The 20,365-nt window shown below is 41.2% G+C and overlaps 1 protein-coding gene across 1 annotated transcript in view; it reads left to right on the top strand.

The window, feature by feature from the left end:
- Window positions 1–20,365, top strand: part of tbck (TBC1 domain containing kinase) — a 57,274-nt gene that overhangs the window by 22,956 nt on the left and 13,953 nt on the right. The window contains exon 23 of the mRNA XM_061717386.1: window positions 11,562–11,734. Coding sequence (XP_061573370.1) covers window positions 11,562–11,734 — 173 coding nt within the window. The remainder of the gene's footprint in view (window positions 1–11,561; window positions 11,735–20,365) is intronic.

Genomic DNA, 20,365 nt, shown 5'->3' with positions numbered 1-20,365 from the left:
TTGCACTTGTTCCACTGGCTGACCCTGGATGCTAAGTGGCTGAAACAGAGGCGATGCCTTGTCTGCTCCCACAGCATAGCTCCTTCGTTTTTGAGAAGTTGAGCTCCCAAGAGAGCTCAGCAAAAGTTTGGGAAATGTTATTTACTACCTGCTGGTAGTAAATAAGCATATTTAAAAAGTGCCATACCTTTACTGTTACACTGTTGTTGGTGTACACAGAGAAGAGGATTGGGGGATAAAACGTAACCTTGGGGGAGTTTACTGTTTAAAATAAGCTTTGTTGATTTAGCACCATTAAAACACATCTGTTGTGGCCTATCCAGTAGAAAACCTTTAGTCCACAGGGTCAGTGTTGGCTGAACCTGAAGATCAGAGAGGTGATGTAAAAGTTTATCAGTGATGACAGTGTTAAAATCTGAGGAAAAGTCAATTAATAAAATCCTGCTACGTGGATGTGCTGAGTCCAGGTTCTTGGTCAAAGTGTCTAAAAGTGTGACGGTTGCATCTTCCACATCACGTCCAGACATGTAAGCAAACTGGAATGGTCCAGCTTGTCTGACACCATGCCTGATAGGAGGTTGCAGACCACCCTTTCCATACATTTGCACAGCACAGATGTTAGTGCCACTAGTCTGTAGTCCTTTAGGTCCTCAGCCGGTGCATTTTTGGGGATTGGAATGATGATGGATTCCCTGAAATGGTCAGTGACGCAGCCAGAGTACAGGAGGTCCTGGTGCTGCTGACACATCAGATCATCACAGTTACAGTAAATGGTCAATAGGCGGGGCGAGTTTATTTGTATTGCACATTTCATGGACAAGGCAATCCAAAGGGCTTTACAAAGAACATAAATCAAAATTTAAGTACATTTAAACATCATCATGGATTACTTTTCTGAAACCTCTCGAGAGTTGGGCACTTAAGCAGTTAGCATTTTGGTTGTTATATTTGGGATATGTGCAGGGTTAAGCCGAATGAGAATCTGCAGACACAGTGTCGCTTAGCCCAGAAGACACTATTATCAGTCATTCATCTTATTCTAAAAGAGACATACTTGTCAAAATAATTATATTAAAAAAATTATGAAACAAGTGATGTTGATCCTCAACAAAAATCTTTACTGAAAACAATTTAAGAAAAAATTCATTTAAGTTTTTAGACTCGAAATAATCAGATTTGTTTTTGTAACTGAAGGACTCTGCTGAACTGATGAAAGTTTAAGCCATACATGTGGATCTGTCAACTGGATCTGTCAACTGCCTGAACTCCGATGTAACTTATAAAGGAAGAAAAGACTGCAGACCTGACAGCTGAAGAAAAAAACAAAAAAATAAATAATTCTCTGCTACTACAGGTAGCTTTCAACGCAGCAACATTTTTAGCTGTAATGTAACCTAAGCGCTGTGTCGCATATCTACAAATAAATAGGGACACTGCAAGAACAGCCCCTAATAGAAATAAGCCTAATATTCCTAAATCTAGTCAAATTGTCTTATATTAAACAAAAATAACTGCCAATGGTGTAAGAAAAATGTCTTGACAAGAATTCTCCAAACTAGCAACAGTCAGGTCATGTGCAGACACGTGCTGCTGGTGAGCAGGTCAGACACAGAGTTGTTGTTTCTCACAAACTGTGGTCGGTCTGTGAGGTAGTCCAGGATCCATGAAGACAGCGGGTGGTCTACACCCATTCTCCCTCAGAATCACCGGCTGGATGGTGTTAAACGCACCGGAGAAGTCGAGATTCTTATAGATTCTTACAGTGCTGCCGGGCTTTTCCAGGTGCAGAATACGCCTCCTTGGTGTTGTCATAAAACAAGTCCAGTGTACTGAGTGTATGTGGGCGGAACAGATGAGAGAGAAGCATGATTGAAGTCTCCAGAGATGAGGAAGAGGGCCTGTGGGTGCTGAGTCTGCAGGTTGCTGGTTACTGAGAGCAGAGAATCAGAAGCTGTGTCCGCCTTAGCAGATGGGGGGACGTGCAACGCTATTACAGTAGCATGTAAGCACTCCTGTGGCAGATATTATGCTCTCATGCAAACTGCTAACAGTTCAATGTCATTAGTACACAGTTTTGCTTTAACAGTGCAGTGTGTAGGTTTACACAACCTCTTGTTCACGAACACAGCCAGGCCTCCTCCTTTCTCCGTACCGCTCTCAACAGTTCCGTCCGCCTGCAGAAGGTGAAAGTTATCCAGCATAACAGTGGTGTCTGGGATGCTTGGTGTGAGCCAGGTCTTTGTGAAAAGAAGGATGCTGCTTTTTCTGTACTCTCCAGCTCGTCCATCTTGTTAGGTGAAGGGGGAAGAACATGTCTGAAGCTGATCGTTTTACACACAAAAAGTGACATTATTGTAAGTATTACTTGGCAGTTCTGACACAAACCCAGTGGGATAATAAGTGAACCGACACAACAAAGCCAGTAACAATGTCTTTGTCAGTTTAAGTAGTCAGCTAGAAAGGTAAAATGGGCGTAAATGTAGATTTCGGTACTGCTGCTCAACGCAAAAAAAAATGATCTGGCTCTGCTGTCAGAAACAAAAACGATAACAATCAGAGACAATGTTATATAAAAGTGACTCTTAAATAATTCTGACACTTTCTTCTTTTTCTCTCCGACTGGGCAGTGAATGGAGCCAGTGATAGTAACCATCAGTGACAGGTCTATTACACATAACATCTAAGTCTGCAGTTGCCAATGTTCAAATGAAAAAGATGGGTCCAGATTCAAAGAAAGTGATGAATAATTTTAAATACTACAAATATATTTTTACTAATTTCTTGCCACTGGACACACAAATGCAATTTATTTATTTTTTTCCAAGAAAAATCTTTCTAGACTTTTAAGAAAGACAAAGGTGTACAATTTGAAAGCAGTAAATTAGGGAGCAACATTTTAACTTGGTGCCAACGAGGCATCACCAGTTGCCATTTGCAGGCAACAAACGTCATTTTGTGATTGACTTTTGCTCAGACTTGTAGCCCTGGGTAATCTATACTTTCCTTTCCTGTTGGGAGGGCTCATTGATTCACAGTAGAGCAGAGAGGCTCTCTGGCTGACAGGAACCATGTATTTAACTGATAATGCAGTGGCGTTCGCCTTCACAGCACATTAGCATCTGCTTCGGTGAGATGGGATAAGCAGAAAACTGATGAACTCTAGATGTAGATATTTATCTTTCGTGTGACAGTTTTCAACAATGTTGCACACAGACACACCTGAAGAGCCCCAGTAGAGGGAGAAGTAGGATGAGAATATTACTATGATACATTTGGAATATTTTCATTTATAGTTATGATTTGCGCTTATAGTCTGACAAGCAGAGCTTAGAAATCAGTGTCCTAAAGGAAGAAAAACAATTCTTATCTCAGATGCACATCAACAATGAAGCAAACAAGCAAAAAAGGCCACCTGTTAAGCCAACTTCAACATTTATAAGGCTTTTCACAACTGACAAAATGAAATTAAAAAAATATTTGGGTTAAACAGCACTGTTAATCTGATGTTTATTAGATTTTACCCTCTTTTTTTTTAAACAGGGTCGATCCATGTCGGCTCCCTGTAGGATCTCTGGAAGTCACGTAAACAAGACTTTGCTCCATTCCTCTTTTACTATCTTTTCCTAAGATTTGCTTATTTTTTATTGAATTCTTTTAGCTGAACATCGACAAAATCCCCAAGGAAGATTTACTGCCAAAGAGTTATTCAGTGCTGAATGTTTTACAGGAATCTTATTAACATCGATATTTGTTCATTTCTAATCCATAAGTAATTAGTTCACCCTTGACCTCCACGGGCTGTCAATTGCTTGCTGAATCAAATTCAAGTCACATGTGCTTTCCTACAAACTCATCTCTGGGCTTGCTCTCAGTCATTTAAGCTCCATCTTGCAGAGTTTTGCTCAATCTGTACCACTAAGTTCCTTTAAGGAACATTGTCCATATGTACAAGGCAGTTTCAGTTCGGACTATTCCCTGCCGAGTTTCAGCAATGATGTTACACACACATATGTATACATATACAGTGGGGAGAACAAGTATTTGATACACTGCCGATTTTGCAGGTTTTCCCACTTGAAAAGCATGTAGAAGTCTGTCATTTTTATCATAGGTACTCTTCAACTGTGAGTGATGGAATCTAAAAAAAAAAAACAGAAAATCACATTGTATGATTTTTAAGTAATTAATTTGCATTTTATTGCATGACATAAGTATTTGATACATCAGAAGAACAGAACTTAATATTTGGTACAGAAACCTTTGTTTGCAATTACAGAGATCAGACGTTTCCTGTAGTTCTTGACCAGGTTTGCACACACTGCAGCAGGGATTTTGGCCCACTCCTCCATACAGATCTTCTCCAGATCCTTCAGGTTTCGGGGCTGTCGCTGGGCAATACGGACTTTCAGCTCCCGCCAAAGATTTTCTATTGGGTTCAGGTCTGGAGACTGGCTAGGCCACTCCAGGACCTTGAAATGCTTCTTACGGAGCCACTCCTTAGTTGCCCTGGCTGTGTGTTTCGGGTCGTTGTCATGCTGGAAGACCCAGCCACGACCCATCTTCAATGCTCTTACTGAGGGAAGGAGGTTGTTGGCCAAGATCTCGCGATACATGGCCCCATCCATCCTCCCCTCAATACGGTGCAGTCGTCCTGTCCCCTTTGCAGAAAAGCATCCCCAAAGAATGATGTTTCCACCTCCATGCTTCACGGTTGGGATGGTGTTCTTGGGGTTGTACTCATCCTTCTTTTTCCTCCAAACACGGCGAATGGAGTTTAGACCAAAAAGCTCTATTTTAGTCTCATCAGACCACATGACCTTCTCCCATTCCTCCTCTGGATCATCCAGATGGTCATTGGCAAACTTCAGACGGGCCTTGACATGCACTGGCTTGAGCAGGGGGACCTTGCGTGCGCTGCAGGATTTTAATCCATGACGGCGTAGTGTGTTACTAATGGTTTTCTTTGAGACTGTGGTCCCAGCTCTCTTCAGGTCATTGACCAGGTCCTGCCGTGTAGTTCTGGGCTGATCCCTCACCTTCCTCATGATCATTGATGCCCCACGAGGTGAGATTTTGCATGGAGCCCCAGACCGAGGGAGATTGACCGTCATCTTGAACTTCTTCCATTTTTTTCTAATAATTGCGCCAACAGTTGTTGCCTTCTCACCAAGCTGCTTGCCTATTGTCCTGTAGCCCATCCCAGCCTTGTGCAGGTCTACAATTTTATCCCTGATGTCCTTACACAGCTCTCTGGTCTTGGTCATTGTGGAGAGGTTGGAGTTTGTTTGATTGAGTGTGTGGACAGGTGTCTTTTATACAGGTAACGAGTTCAAACAGGTGCAGTTAATACAGGTAATGAGTGGAGAACAGGAGGGCTTCTTAAAGAAGAACTAACAGGTCTGTGAGAACCGGAAGTCTTACTGGTTGACAGGTGATCAAATACTTATGTCATGCAATAAAATGCAAATTAATTACTTAAAAATCATACAATGTGATTTTCTGGATTTTTTTTTAGATTCTGTTACTCACAGTTGAAAGATCCATGACCTGCGACTGAGACCAAGCTTTCTGACACTAGGCAGCACATTTCTCTCCAGAATGCCTTGATAGTCTTCAGATTTAATTTTACCTTGCACACATTCAAGACACCCTGTGCCAGATGCAGCAAAGCAGCCCCAAAACATTACTGAGCCTCCTCCATGTTTCACCGTAGAGACAGTGTTCTTTTCTTCGTATGCTTGGTTTTTGAGTCTATGAACATAGAGTTGATGTGCCATAAAAAAGCGAGACTGGAATTTGCAAAAATGCATGTTGACAAGCCACAAAGCTTCTGGGAGAATGTCCTTTGGACAGATGAGACCAAACTGGAGCTTTTTGGTAAGCTTATAGTGCGCTTATATATTTATATATATATATATATATATATATATATATATATATACATACACACACACACACACACACACACACACATTATATATCACAAGCATGATAGAAGGTAGGACCAGGAAAGTGGAGACATTAGGGAAAATAATTCATTTTAATGTGGAGTTGGACTGGTAGGAAACTGACTTTGGCTGGTGAGTTAACGATGTTGGCTAATGATTGCTGGCATTGATCTCACGAAGCAATACACCATGTTGCCATTCCAGAAATCACAGACTATGAACGTCAGGGTAAATATTGAGTTGCAATAATGACTTAAAGCATGCCTGTTTACCCATCTGGTCAGCTTTGCTCGTGAAGCTGCTGATTTTGAATCAATAGCTCCTTTTTTTATTGATGTAAAACTTTGTTGACTGAAGTGTTCCAGTTGTTCCTGTTAGTCCAGTTGGTCAGTCCAACATCCAATGAATAGTGTCAAGCATGACATTTACATTTTGGCAGTTACGTTTTGTGGTTTTAAGATTTTGAAACCTTCAGTGTTAAAAAGGAACAAACAGGGAGTCATGAGTCACATGTCCTGGGGTGTAGCTTTGTAATCGGTTGGCTGATTTAAGAAGGTTTTTTTTTTTCTGACTTCATATGTATGTTATAATGTCAAAGTTTGAAACGCAATATAAAAGATTTCTCGACTGAATTTGACGTGGAAAAGCAGGGCTGTCAAACTCATTTTCATTTCGGGCCACATCAAGATCATGAATGACCTCAAATGGCCAGTTGTGGCGGTACTTAAGGTTGCTGCATGATGGAGAGCAGCTGCTTTCATTAGACAATTATGACTTTCAATCTCAAGAGGGCCACATAAATAATTATGGTGGGCTGGATTTGGCCCGCAGGCCTTGAGTTTGACACATGTTGACACATGTGAGCTTAAGTCTCTTACCCATGAATCTCTGAATTCCTCAAAACTTATGAGTTGCACTAAAATAAACCTGCAGCTCCACAATTTATCGCAACAAGTTTCAGCCCTCAATCAGCAGCTATACATAATTACTAGGATATAACATAGTCTGACAAAAATTGCTTCTTAACAAATCTGCCTATCTTGGAATGCCCTGCTGAGCCCAGAGCTTGTTAAGGCTGCCATCAATCTCCTTTTCCCCGTTTCTGCCTCCTTTAGCAGAAGGAATGATTGAATGCTTCATTCATGGCCCTAGGGGGGGAAATGTGTTTCCCTGAACTGCTGCAATCCTGTCGATGAGGGATCTCAGGCCTACGAGTATTTTTTTTTTCACTGGAATGGATCTTGTAAGTGAGTTTGCCAGGTCATAGCCCAGGAGAGGTGGATACCCCCTAACCTTGAGCCTGAGGTGGAGGAGAGGGGCGTTTGATGCATCTACTGTATAACTTCAGTTCAGCCTGGGGCAGGTGTGGATTACACCCAGGGAGCTCTCATTACTCTTGACTTGCCTACTGACCATGAAAATGCTGACTGAAACAGAGAGGTTGTCGGTGTAAAGATCATGAGGGGAAAGGATTCCTAATTTACCCAAATCCTCAGGTAATCTAGTGTTCCCTAATCCTCTCTTTTCTCATGACAAGAGGCAGAAAAGGGGGATGGATTCTAGTGTAGAGTCATTAAGGTAAAGGAAGGAATTTGGCTTTGCAATGAAAGAGTATTTACAGATTGTAATTCAGAGTTAAAATGGGCAGTAGCTCAACAATGGACAGTTGTTACCTCGAAGAGCCACTGGTGCTGCTGGATGACATTTTTAGACTATTAATGGAAACAGAATACCAAGGTCAAGCTGCCCTCTTCTGCAATTAAATGGCCACACTGACTTTACATAATCCTTCATGCTTTATGTCTCACTCAAGGGAAGGATTACAATTTTTCTTATTATTCACTCCTGTTCTTCCACAGTAATTATAATAATTTCTATGTGACATTTTTCTTTTCCTTTCATGTAAAGCATCAGGACTACTTACGGAAATGGCAGAGATGGATAAGAAATGCACGAGAAGCTAAACAACAAGAATATTGTATGAAAATATTTGATTTTTTTTTTAATTCAAGATCTTTTTATTAAAATTTTCACAAAGTAAAACAGGTGAAATGCTGAATGTCAATTACAAATATTTTGAGGCATGTTAATCATAGCATACACCAGTGTACAAAATATAAAAAAAACAATTAAACAGTATGAAAAAAATATTAAATAGTAACAAAAACAAACTACAGACCAAACTAATCCCTCCCATGTCACTGCCAGATTACTAATCACAATATGAGGTCACTCTAACATCAAAAGCCTGCACTAGGAATACAAAAGAAATATGAAGTATAGTTCACAGGGTCTGGAATGCTTCTAGAAAAGGTCCCCACACTTTCTGGAACTTATTTGATTGCTGAAGCGAGTATCTAATTTTCTCCAGTTTTAAGCAGGACATGATGTCTTCCAGCCATTGTGCACGAGTAGGAGGGAAGGGATCCTTCCACCTGAACAGAATTGCCCGACGAGCCAAAAGGGAGGCAAAAGACAAAGTGTGCCCCTGTGCAGTGGTTAACTTCCTTCCTCCCTCCATGACCCCAAACAGGGCAGTCAGTGGGTTTGGTTCTAATCTGATTTTAAGCACCAGAGAGAGAGTATGAAATACTTCCATCCAGTACTTGTTTAGACATGGGCAGGACCAGTACATGTGGATGAGAGAGGCTTCTGCTACTTTACATCTTACACAGTATGGACTAATATCTGGGTACATGGAGGATAACTTTGCCTTGGAGATATGAGCCCTGTGTACCACTTTAAACTGAATTAAGCAGTGACGTGCGCACAGGGAGGTTGTATTAACCAGTTTGAGTATGGACTCCCAGGTATCCTCTGATAAGGGAAGCCCTAAGTCCTGCTCCCATGCTGCTTTGAGTTTATCTGTAGGGGCACTCCTAAGATCCAGCAACATGCCATAGAAAGACGAAATGAGCCCCTTTTTGAATGGGTCTGTGGCAAGAACTTTGTCAACTGTGGTCAAGCCTATCGATGCACCAGGGCTGGGTGTCTGGGAAAGAACAAAATGTCTAGCCTGAAGATACCTAAAGAAATTTGATTTTGGAAGGCCGAATTTACTACTTAACTGCTCAAAAGATGCCACGGTGCCGTCTATGAACATATCTCTAAAACGAATCATACCCCTCCTGTGCCATTCCTGGAAGGTGGGGTCCTCAAGGGATGGTTTGAAAAAGTGATTTGATGCAATGGGGCTAAGAAGAGAGAAGCTTTGAAAACCAAAAAACTTCCTAAATTGGGCCCATATTCCAAGAGAATGTTTAACCACTGGGTTTTTGATTGATTTAAGTGAAGGAAGTGGAAGTGAGGAGCCGAGTAGGGCAGGAATTGACAGGTCATCAGTTGGATGTAACTCCATCGCCACCCAGTCAGGGCGGTCAGCGCCGTCGCAGTAGAAGGACCAGAATGCAAGGCAGCGCAGGTTAGAAGCCCAATAATAATAACGAAAGTTTGGGAGGGCCAGACCACCTGCAGACTTTATTTTTTGAAGGTGAGTCTTGTTCAAACGTGGCCGTTTACCCCGCCATAAGTATGAAGATATAACTGAGTCAAGGGACTGAAAAAAAGAGCCAGGAATAAAGAGTGGTAAGGTCTGGAAAAGGTACAAAAATTTAGGTAAGATGGTCATTTTAACTGAATTGATGCGACCCACAAGAGACATTGACAGGGGTGACCATTGTGTGAGGATTTGTTTGGTCTCATTTAACAATGAGATAAGATTCTCTTGGAGCAGGTCTTTGTGTTTCCTTGTCACAGATATGCCTAAATAGGAGAATTTGTCATTTACGATTTTAAAGGGAAAATTGGAAAGGTCTAAAGCATGCGATTCGAGATTGGTAGGGAAAAGCTCACTTTTGCTGAGATTCAGTTTATAGCCTGAGAGTTTCCCAAACTGACTGAGAAGTGACAGCGCAGGGGGTAATGAGGCCAGAGGGTGAGAGATGAAAAGCAAGAGGTCATCGGCATAAAGCGAGACCTTATGTTCCCTGCCACCTCTCCAGATACCGGACACATCCTCACAAGATCGGAGCGCTGTGGCAAGCGGTTCGATAGCCATGTCAAAAAGCATGGGACTAAGGGGGCACCCCTGACGGGTTCCACGATGCAGATTAAATGGTTTTGACCGTTGAGAGTTAGTACGAATTGAGGCTGTTGGGTGTAAATAGAGAAGTTTAATCCACAGAGCAAAGTTCGGACCAAAACCAAACCTGTCCAGCACAGCAAAGAGATAATCCCATTGGACGCGATCAAATGCCTTCTCCGCATCCAGAGAGACAACGCATTCAGGGATAGCCTCAGAGGCAGAATAGATAATATTGAACAGTCGCCTTGTGTTGAAGTAAGACTGCCTACCTTTAATGAAGCCAGTTTGGTCTTCAGATATAATTGTGGGGAGGGCATTCTCCAGCCTATGGGCTAGGACTTTAGCTAGGATTTTAGCATCTGTGTTTAAGAGGGAGATGGGCCTGTAGGAGGCGCATTCAGTAGGATCCTTCCCTTTTTTAGCTATGAGGGTGATGCAGGCCTCCGAAAAAGAAGGAGGGAGGGAACCGTGGCTGAAGGATTCTGAAAGAACTGTAGATAGCAGTGGGGAAAGCAGAGTAGAAAATTTCTTTAGAAATTCCGCCGGGAAGCCATCAGGGCCAGGACATTTACCCGACTGCAGTGAAGAAATGGCTCGAGTAATTTCCATCAGGGATATCGGTTCTTCTAATGTCTTCCTTAGATCTGGTGAAAGACTGGGAATACTAAGACTATTTAAAAAGTCCGCAATCTCATCTCGATCAGTCTGAGATTCCGAGGTGTATAGCTGGGTATAAAAGTCCCTGAATGCTTCATTTATGAGTAAGTGGTCTGTAGTTACATGGCCATTTGGTAATCGAATCTTAGAAATATTTTGTTTAGCCTTAGAGCCTTTAAGTTGGTTGGCTAATAATTTGTCAGATTTGTCTCCATAAACATAAAACCTGGTTTTACTTTTCAGAAGTGACTGTTCAATTGGGTGAGTGGTAAGCAGGTCAAATTTAGTTTTAAGTTCTAGCCGCTTTTTGTAAAGATCTGGGGATTTAGTCCGAGAATATTCTTCATCGACCTCTTTGATTTGGCGGGCAAGGTCTGATCGCTCCCTATAAGATTTTTGCCTCACCCTAGCAGTGTAGGATATAATCTGTCCCCGGAGATAAGCCTTGAGGGAATCCCAGACAGTTAGACTAGACATTCCTGGAGTCATATTCGTGGATAGGAAAAAGGCTATTTCCGTTTCCATTGATTTTTTTTTTTTTTTTTTTTTTTTTTTTTTTTTTTAAAGATTTTTTTGGGCTCTAGTGGCCCTTTATTCAAGCTGCAGATATGAAAGGGGTAGAGAGAGAGATCGGGGATGACACGCAGCAAAGGTGCGCAGGCCGGGATTCGAACCTACGACCGCTGCAGGAGGAGAACTGTAGCCTCAGTATATGAGCCGCTGCTTAACCCACTGCGCCACCGAGCGGCCCCCGTTTCCATTGATTTAACAAAATTTGTGTCCGACAGCAGAGTTGAATTGAATCGCCACTGTCTGTCTCTCTGAGGTAAAATATTTGATTTTAAGCGAAATATTTTCTTTTTGTTGCACAGAAATTGATATCGAACGCTGTGTGCATGAATCCATCATCCTCTTCCGCTCCACTCCAAAGAGCGCCACATACCGGCAGCATGCCCAGCCGCCGAAAGTCGCTGGTGACAACGGCTTTGGGAAAACGACACCATACTTCTCGTCTGACTACCAGGACATGGCCAAGACGGACTTGGTGATTTTTACTCACACACAATATCATATACACATTTGAATTTGAAATTAAAGGGGACCTATTATGAAAAACAAGTTTTCTCTTGCTTTAATATATATAAAGTGGTCTCCCCTCTGTACAGCCACCCGGATGAGCCATCCAGTGCCATGTGACTTCTACGAGCCGTTCAGATTCTGCTCCCGTCGTTACGTATCGCGTAACGCGTTATTCAGGCAGCCAATCAGCACAGTGCCTCATTATCATAGCCTCGCCGCCCACTCAGAATCCCGCATAGATAATGAGGTTAGAGAATGAGAAGATAAAGACATGGCTCAGAGGCTGAATTTCTAATTTATTTAGCAAAAAAAAATCAAAAGCTTGTTTTTAAGACATTCAAGGCCTGTTTAAAATAGGTATTAGATGCCATAATAGGTCCCCTTTAAGTGAATTAAAAGTGTGTGTTTTTTTTTTTTTTTTTTTTACAAAGTTCAGAAATTGTTATTGGAGACAGTCAGATTCTTTTGGTAAAAGTAGTAAGGTTTTTCAACCAACATTCTTGATTTCCTTTTGTCCATGTCTTTACAATTTAATTTGCTGATTCTTGTCTCGTCCGACGCAAAGAATCAGCAAATTAAACCAACATTCTTGTTGATTAAAGTGAACATCAAATTTTCAGCCATTTTTGTCTCGTCTGGGGTAATTGTTCATCGCAGTTGTCTTTCCTCCAACCAATTTGTAAACACTGTTGGCTGGCATGTCCCATGAATATGCAGAACTCCTCTTTCTGCTCTTAGCTTCCAACTCAAGCTAAGTTATTAGAAACCTTAAACAAATAAAGAACTATAACAGTCTCTGGCAAATTGAATTGAATTTGCTGTTCAAAAATGTACATCATTGGAGATATTCCCCGACTTCATACACTTACAGTAAATAGAAGGCTTAGTTGAACATAAATCCTCTTAAAACCGGAGTCAAAAGTATCAATGCTTAGTTTTGATCAGTGTTCACTGTTGTTGATGTTGTTCTATCGCACAGGCCTTTTGTCTTTGTTTAGTTGTTGTGCAGCCCAGTTTGCCTTTCACACCTGAATGCATCATGTCCAGAGAGCTCACATTCTTGTCAGCCCTGTCTGCTGGTTGCCCAAGTGATTGCTGTAATCTTTTTTCATCCAGCTGAGAGTCATTTGTATGGATGGTGGCAGTGATCCATAGCTTCGTCTGCGTGCACCCCACCTCCTCTAAAAACATTTAGTCAGGAGTGCACTGTGTTAACCTGTCACTCTTATAGCAGGAGTAACAAGCATGAAATACATTCAAAACCGGGGAGCAACACACAAAACCTGCCTCTTTTCTTATGGGCACCTAGATTTTGTTGCAAGCAGAAAAGAGGGTCATCTTTTTGGAAAATGGCCCAAAGTGCCCAATATATTCCAAAAAGGCTAGAAATGCATGAAATGTTTGTCTACATGTCTTGTGTGTTTGTTTTCATTTCCCCTGTCTGGATAACAGCAGGGAAGGGCCTGTCAGCAGACTGTGAGCAGGCATTCGTCTCTCTGGACAGCTACTGTCCAGTCAGCTTGGTCTGAATGACCGAATAAGAGAAAGCAAACTCTTCTGAGATGTCACAAAACAAATACAATGGAGTACTCTGTATGTCATTAAAATCCATGATGAACTACGTCTAGCTGCTCTCTGCCAGTTCCTGAAGGTTGCTGTTGTGCACAGACAGAAGAGTTTAGGATATCTCAGCAGAACTCGATAAATAATAAATTATCACACCTGTTGGCTTTTTTTTTTTATTGATACTGCAGAACAACCAGATTATAGCTTGATTTTGGGCAAAAAAAAATGTAATTAATTGTAGTAGTTTTGTCTACATATCAACTCGTCCCCTGGATAAGGAGATTTTTTATTTGTTTTGTCACACTGTCATTCAAGTGACTCTGTATTTGGGTGTTGGGAGAATTGTTTTTACAAGACGTCATCTGTTAAAGTGATGTCACTGGGTGAGTAGTAGTGGGAACCAAAAGGTAGCTGGATCGATCCTCAGATCCTGCCAAAGTGACCTGTGCTGGATGCTAACAAGCCGTCCTGGAAGCCAGCTGGAGCAGCCCACCGTAGTTCAGTTATCAAGGTTAGGTGTGATAGCCTGGCTTAGCCCCTGCTAACTTGTGATCGACCCGGCAGAGCTCTGTGCAACAGGCCAGTGGTCCGGTTAGTCAACCTTAAAGAGTCCTGAAATTGTCCAAGTTTGAAGTTGCTCAACCAGACGTCCCAGTGGCTGCAAATGGTAGAAGCCAGTGAGCCAGAGGGAGTCCGGCTGGCCTTCCTCCGTTACGCCCCGTCTAGCAGCTTTCAACCTGCTGCTGCAGACTGTTTTGCTAAGCGTCACCCCCAAACCCTTCCAGGCCAACCTTAAACTGGTCACAGCTGTCTCTTCGTGCAGTAAGCAGCACAATAAGCCACATTATCTTTGAAAAAACAATGATTATGCCCCTTAGGTCTTTTATTCAGCTTAGTAGGGAAGTTCAGCGAAGGTGCAAAGTATCTAAAATGGCATGCAAAGAAGCTCAACTCTTACAATCTAAATGTAATGATCAGACCATATGTATGCGTTTTAGTGACACTTTTTTTTAGCATTCATTCTGCAAATTATACCATATAGCAGAAGATTTCCATGCAGATATTTTGCATCAATCAGTTTGCTGTCATTTTGTATCTGTTAATGGCTGTTCTTGGCCCATTTTATTCATTTTGTTTGTTTTCCTCTTTGTGGTTATTTTGAGTTAAAACTCATTACTCTGTAGCGCCACACAATAACCTCTTTGTGGTTATTTTGAGTTAAAGCGTACCTGCTTTCTATTCTCAAATTTTAAATTTTTAGGTCGATATATATCCCTGGGTGGTTATTTTGTATCTATGCATTGCTGTTTCATATCTGATAATGGTCATTTTGAAAATATTTCTGATAAATATTTATATTACTCTTTTATGTCAAGAACGGCACGTAGATAGTTACTCTACTTAAAAATGAATTACCTTTTTCTAACTTTTAAGATATTCAGTATCATATATAGATATAATTTTGGTAAGTTTCTTTTGAAATCTGATGACCTGAGTCATCAGATTTCTTTGCAAAGTAAGTGATTTATACAACTCCAAACTCCAACTCCGCATTTTATTTTGACGTACGCAGGTTAGTTGTTAACTTTCAAACCCTATATTCAAACTCTGTGTTTTGTCAGCAAAACAGGACATGAATTTCCATTAAAAGTGCCTCCTTTTTTTCTTTCCTTTTTAAAAATAAAAAAATCTTTGCTGCACTAAAACTGGTAACTTTGATGTAATGATACTAAAGAAAATGCTTGGTTGCCAAAATTAAAATAGGAGGCATATATGAGTTCTTTGTTTTAAACCCCTCTGTGAAAAAATGTGCCTGCGTCTGGAGTCTTGAGGCGAGATGTAAGGGGTACTGTTGTCAGCATTTTTCTCATGACGTGTTCATGATTCCAATTATGCTCATTTTTTCTTTAGCTAACTGGCAAATGATATTGGGTTCTGTTTTTGAAACTATGGTCAGGCGCCACAGACATCGTACTTTGATTTATGAACATTTCCTCACAGTTGCGGTCATACAGAGTAAAGCCACTTGTTATCTTGTGACCTTGTTATCAAGCGTGATGCTAGTTGTAGAACACCACTTCATACGTTAAGTGGGATTCTTCTTCTTTATGGGGAACATTGGGCTTTACTGCCGACACAACACAAACATAAACTCCAATGGGAGATTGTGTTTGCCTTCCTGCAGCTTTGGTTTAGACTCATCAATGTCAGGCCAGTAAAATGCCAGATTGCCACTAAGCCGTCCTTGGCAGACACACAACCCTTATCCTGACATTTAAGTAACCATGCAGCTCTGACCAATGACAAGTTGCATATTTTGCCTGTTTCTGTCTGTGATAAAGGCAACGGGTATAATATTTTTTCTAAGGTAGATCTATGGATATTGGTTGAAAAATGGGGACCTAGCCAAGGTACTTTCATATAGATTTACTGTTACTGCTGTTATTTTTCTGTTAAAGTAAAACATTCCTTTAAAGGACACCCATTGACCTTTGCTGCCCCTTTATCATTTTTCTCTTTTATTAAGATAAACATTGAAAATGTTAATGTTTCTTGGCAGATGTCAAGATATATTAATTAATTTTCCAGACAAAGGTTTTATCTGTTAGTACTTGCCACCCCTTCCACTTTTTTGTCTTGAATTTCTTCTGTCTACATGTTAGCTCTGGTGTATAGATGCAGAATTTGATCAGTAAGTGATCAGAACTGGACATATTTCGGTAGCGGCTAATATCTGTTGCTAATCTCAGCCGAGATAAGCTCTTTTTTTTTTTTTTTTTCCTTTTTTTTAATTCAGTGTGTGCATCAAGGAGACTTGAAAAAATTTAATTTGATCTATTACTATACTTTTCAGTAAATGCAACTGAATGAAGCTTAAAAAACAGGGATATCCTTTTTTCCTTTCATTAGTAAGCACATCGTGATGATCCAGTGAATGGGGAGAATGTTGCTGAAGCTTTTCTCTGTGAGCACAGAACAGCAAAGAAGATCATTTGTAAGAATAACTTGAAAAAACTAGAGCCAAAACATTTGAGACCACAAGCATCAGATGTTAAACAGATGTTAAAAGTCTAGTAATAAAGCCAGTAGAGCACACAGCCTACCTCCCGCTGTATTTCTTTGTAGATGTATGCAGTTGATTATAGTTTAAAAGAGAAAATCTGAATTAAACAAAATCTGTATATACAGGTCAGACCTTCATTAAAGTCAGTCGGAATCGGCAAAAAAAAATGCAATAGGTGTATCAAGCTGGTATGTGCGTTACTGCAAGGCGTCTGGAAGCCTGAACTGATAGGCTCCATCAGACACTGAAAAGGAAGTAGCTAGTGGTTAAGCTGTAAAAATGTGGGGAAAAAAAGAAGAAGTTGAGTAAACTCAACATTTCCAGGCAACTGATGTTTGAGCTTTGAGTCTGTCATTTTTAGGTTTTGAATGTATATACTGAAGTTATTCAGTTAATTAATAAACTCAGCGGGTTCTGACCAAGCCTACTCCAGTACTCTCCAGGTGAAAGGCAGGGTTACACCCTGGACCAGTCACCCGTCCATCACAGGGCCACACAGACTTCCAACCACATAATCACGATCCCTCCTAGGCAAGGACGTGCGGTCAGGGGAGGCAGGTGAGGCAGAGCCTCTCCTGTCATCATGACAAGTAAAAAGAATAATAATGATAACATCAAATAAATATTAATATTTGTCCACTGATCTTTATGTATGATTAATTTCGAACATTTCTATAGTCAAAATCGCTGAATTTGCATATTTCCCATTCAAATACGGGGCTAAAACGTGAGGTGCGGCAGCAATGATCCGAGCCTCACCTCTGATTGCGCAATATATCACAAACTGTGTTGATACGTGCTATTATTAATAATAATAATACATTTTATTTGAAGGCGCCTTTCTAAACACTCAAGGTCGCCGTACAATGATTAAAAAAAGTGTAACACAGTAATAAAATTGGCGCAATTGGCGCGTGCTGGTTGCCATATCTCTGCATGTCGCCAATATAATGTTTGCAGATAGATGTATATACCCGGATTTTCCACAGTCTTGGTAATCACTTTAACCATTAAAGTTTAATGTTTGTAAGTGACATATTTTGTTTCGCTGACGGGACATAAAACCGCAGTGAAAAGGCACAGGGGGAGGCAGACAATACTTTGCCGTACTGAAGGGGGTGGACGTGAGCCAACGCCTGCTCGTGGCTGCTGTTCTTCACGCAGAGTCAAGTGCACTGCTGCTGCTGCGAGACGTTTATTTTGACGCTTTGCTTCATGTTTGAGAAACAGTTGAAAGAAAATCAGAATTAAAAGCTTTTTAAAAACAACTGAATATTTCACTAAAGGTCAAAATTTAAATCTGTGTTTTTGTACACCACTCTATGGGGTAAATCCACAAAGAATAGATTGCGCCCGCAAATAGCGCTGTGAATTGCGCTGCATCTGCGCCCGCAATTTGCCCTGCTTTAAGGTCCTATTCACAAAAGATTTTGCTCTAATGATATACCGGAGCAAACACGCCCATAAAGTCTTGCGGCTGAGTGCAATTTGCCCTTGTCTGAGTGAGCGGAGCTGTTTCCAGTGTTCTCCGTATTTCAGCACACAGATTGGTCCCTAATGAGACTGCAGAGAGCACAATAGCCTCAACTTTCACGTATTTGTACTTCTAGTATTTCGCATGTAGATAGATAGATAGATAGATAGATAGATAGATAGATAGATAGATAGATAGATAGATAGATAGATAGATAGAACTTTATTCATCCCCAAAGGGAAATTCAACCGTCCAGCAGCTCATCAAAACATAAACATAAAAATCAACCACACTTCCATTCAGACAATAAAAGCACATTCATAATATTAAAATAAACATGACATATAAGGTTTTTAAACAAATATCATGTAAAGTGCAAACTAAAATATATTGCAGTTGTGGCAGAGGTCAGTGTGTGATACTGAGTTCAGGACGAGTTAAACAGTCTTATTGCTGCAGGGACGCAAGGATCTCCTGAACCGCTCCGTGCGCAGTGAGCGGATGCTGCGGACCCGACCGCTGCAGCTGCTGCCCCTCTGTTGCTCCTGGAGGCTGTGGAGAGGGTGTCTGCTATTGTCCATTATAGCACTCAGTTTGTTCAGTGTGCCCCTCTCCACCACAGATCTTAGCGGGTCCAGACTCCTACCCAACACTGAGCCCGCTTTTTTGACCAGTTTGTCCAGTCGCCTGGTGTTTTTGATTGCAAGGCTGCCCCCCCAACACAAAGCAGCAAAAAAGAGTGCACTGGCCACCATCGTGTGGTAGAACATAGCCATCATCTCCACACACACATCAAAAGACCTCAGTGTCTGTATGACATAAGCTAATGAAATGTCAAATGTTAAGAGGCTGTGCGCATTTACGCACAAGGCACAGCACCAGTAACTTCATTAACACCGGATCGGGATCAGATCAGGATCTGATGGTAATTCATGTTCTTTGTTTTGCTACACACACCTACAGGTCAGCTGTTAAACACACACATTCTAGATTTATATGTTTATATGGTGGAATTGTTTGTAATAAAGCAGCCCCTTACTGTATGGATGAATCCTGAGCTCCGTCCTGTTACTTTTATTTTTAAATCCGATAAGTCCACAACCCCACTTGATCTGATTGTCTACAGTCATGTCTGAATGTAGATTTCACCCTTAATATCATTCAGTATCACACAGGCTTGAATGATATTGAAGAGAGAGAGAAACAGAGACAGACGGGGAGTGAGGAGTGAGTTTGCGCGCAGTTTAATACACGCTTCTGAAAGACGGTATTTGCTCCACTATTTTTGCGTGTGGCAAATAGCGCTGGCCTTTGTAAATTAGACGCTTTTTGCAATGAGGCTTATTTGCATAGAAAGGGGGCCATTTTGCGCCGAATGTATGAATATTACCTAATTTACATGCATGCAAATGGCCCCGGTCTTTTTTCTTATCTTTACGTATACGTACCTCGTGTGTGTGTGCTGTGTTTCTCAATCGAGAGGGACATCACCATTGATGAGAGCAAGGTGATTGAAAGGTTTGCAACGATGAAGAACCGGCTCATGGTGCTATAATGAGGCCACACACATACTATAAATAGTTTGGATTTGAAAAAGTTTTAAAATGAAAATTTTTGCATTTTGGATCGTTCGATGTGTACTTTTTTCCCCCCTTTGGATGGTAATATTTTTTGTTGTGGTTCTCTGCCCACCGCTGGATGAAACCATCATTGGTAAGCTGTCATGATATTAATTATTTCTAATAACATTGTCATAATGCTGAATATATGGCCTTCCCTATATTGTTTGTTGCTGTTTGACCGCCGTGTCTGCTCGGTCATTGTGTTAAATACATGTCGTCGCACATTGTAAACTGTTGTCGTGTAGGTTGAACACGTGTGTCTGAATTGATCTACTGGGCTGTATTGAATCCGACATCACTGGATGTCATTTGATTTTTATCTCCAGTTTGATACCTATATCTTAAAGTCTGCATTAGGCTTATAATTAGGTTTGACAGAATGACTGGTAAAATCCATGGTGCTGAAACCTCATTTAAATGGTTCTGACCGTGTGCGCCTGCGTGCTGTGGTTGTGTGTCAGAGGGGCTGATCTGTGGCATTTTTTTTTAGCGATTATTATTTTAACGGGGATGTTTAGGCCACAAGGGCCCATCAAGAATGATTCGCCCTCCCTGGGCTGGGACCCATGCTCTGCCCCTGGCTGTGAGGCAACATTACTTAACAGTCAAGCACACCATGCTGCCCCTTTGTCAACTTACTGCCATTAAAGAAATAATACTATAATTGCAAATTTTATTATAAATGCTAATTAAAGATTCAAACAATCACACTCATATTTTGGAAGTCAGTATTCCCCTGAGAAGGGGTTTTTGGCAGGCGGGAGAACAGAAAAGGTGGTGAAAACTCCCTGCATACACTCAGGAGACCCCGTTTAACCAAGCAGTGGAAAAGGGCACACTCAAAGAGGTTGGTCTTGCCTCAACATGGCT

The sequence above is a fragment of the Cololabis saira genome, chromosome 1 (genome assembly GCF_033807715.1).
Source record: "Cololabis saira isolate AMF1-May2022 chromosome 1, fColSai1.1, whole genome shotgun sequence".
NCBI classification, from domain to species: Eukaryota; Metazoa; Chordata; class Actinopteri; order Beloniformes; family Belonidae; genus Cololabis; species Cololabis saira.
The sequence above is the reverse complement of the archived record's forward strand: the minus strand, read 5'-3'. Positions and strand labels throughout refer to the sequence as shown.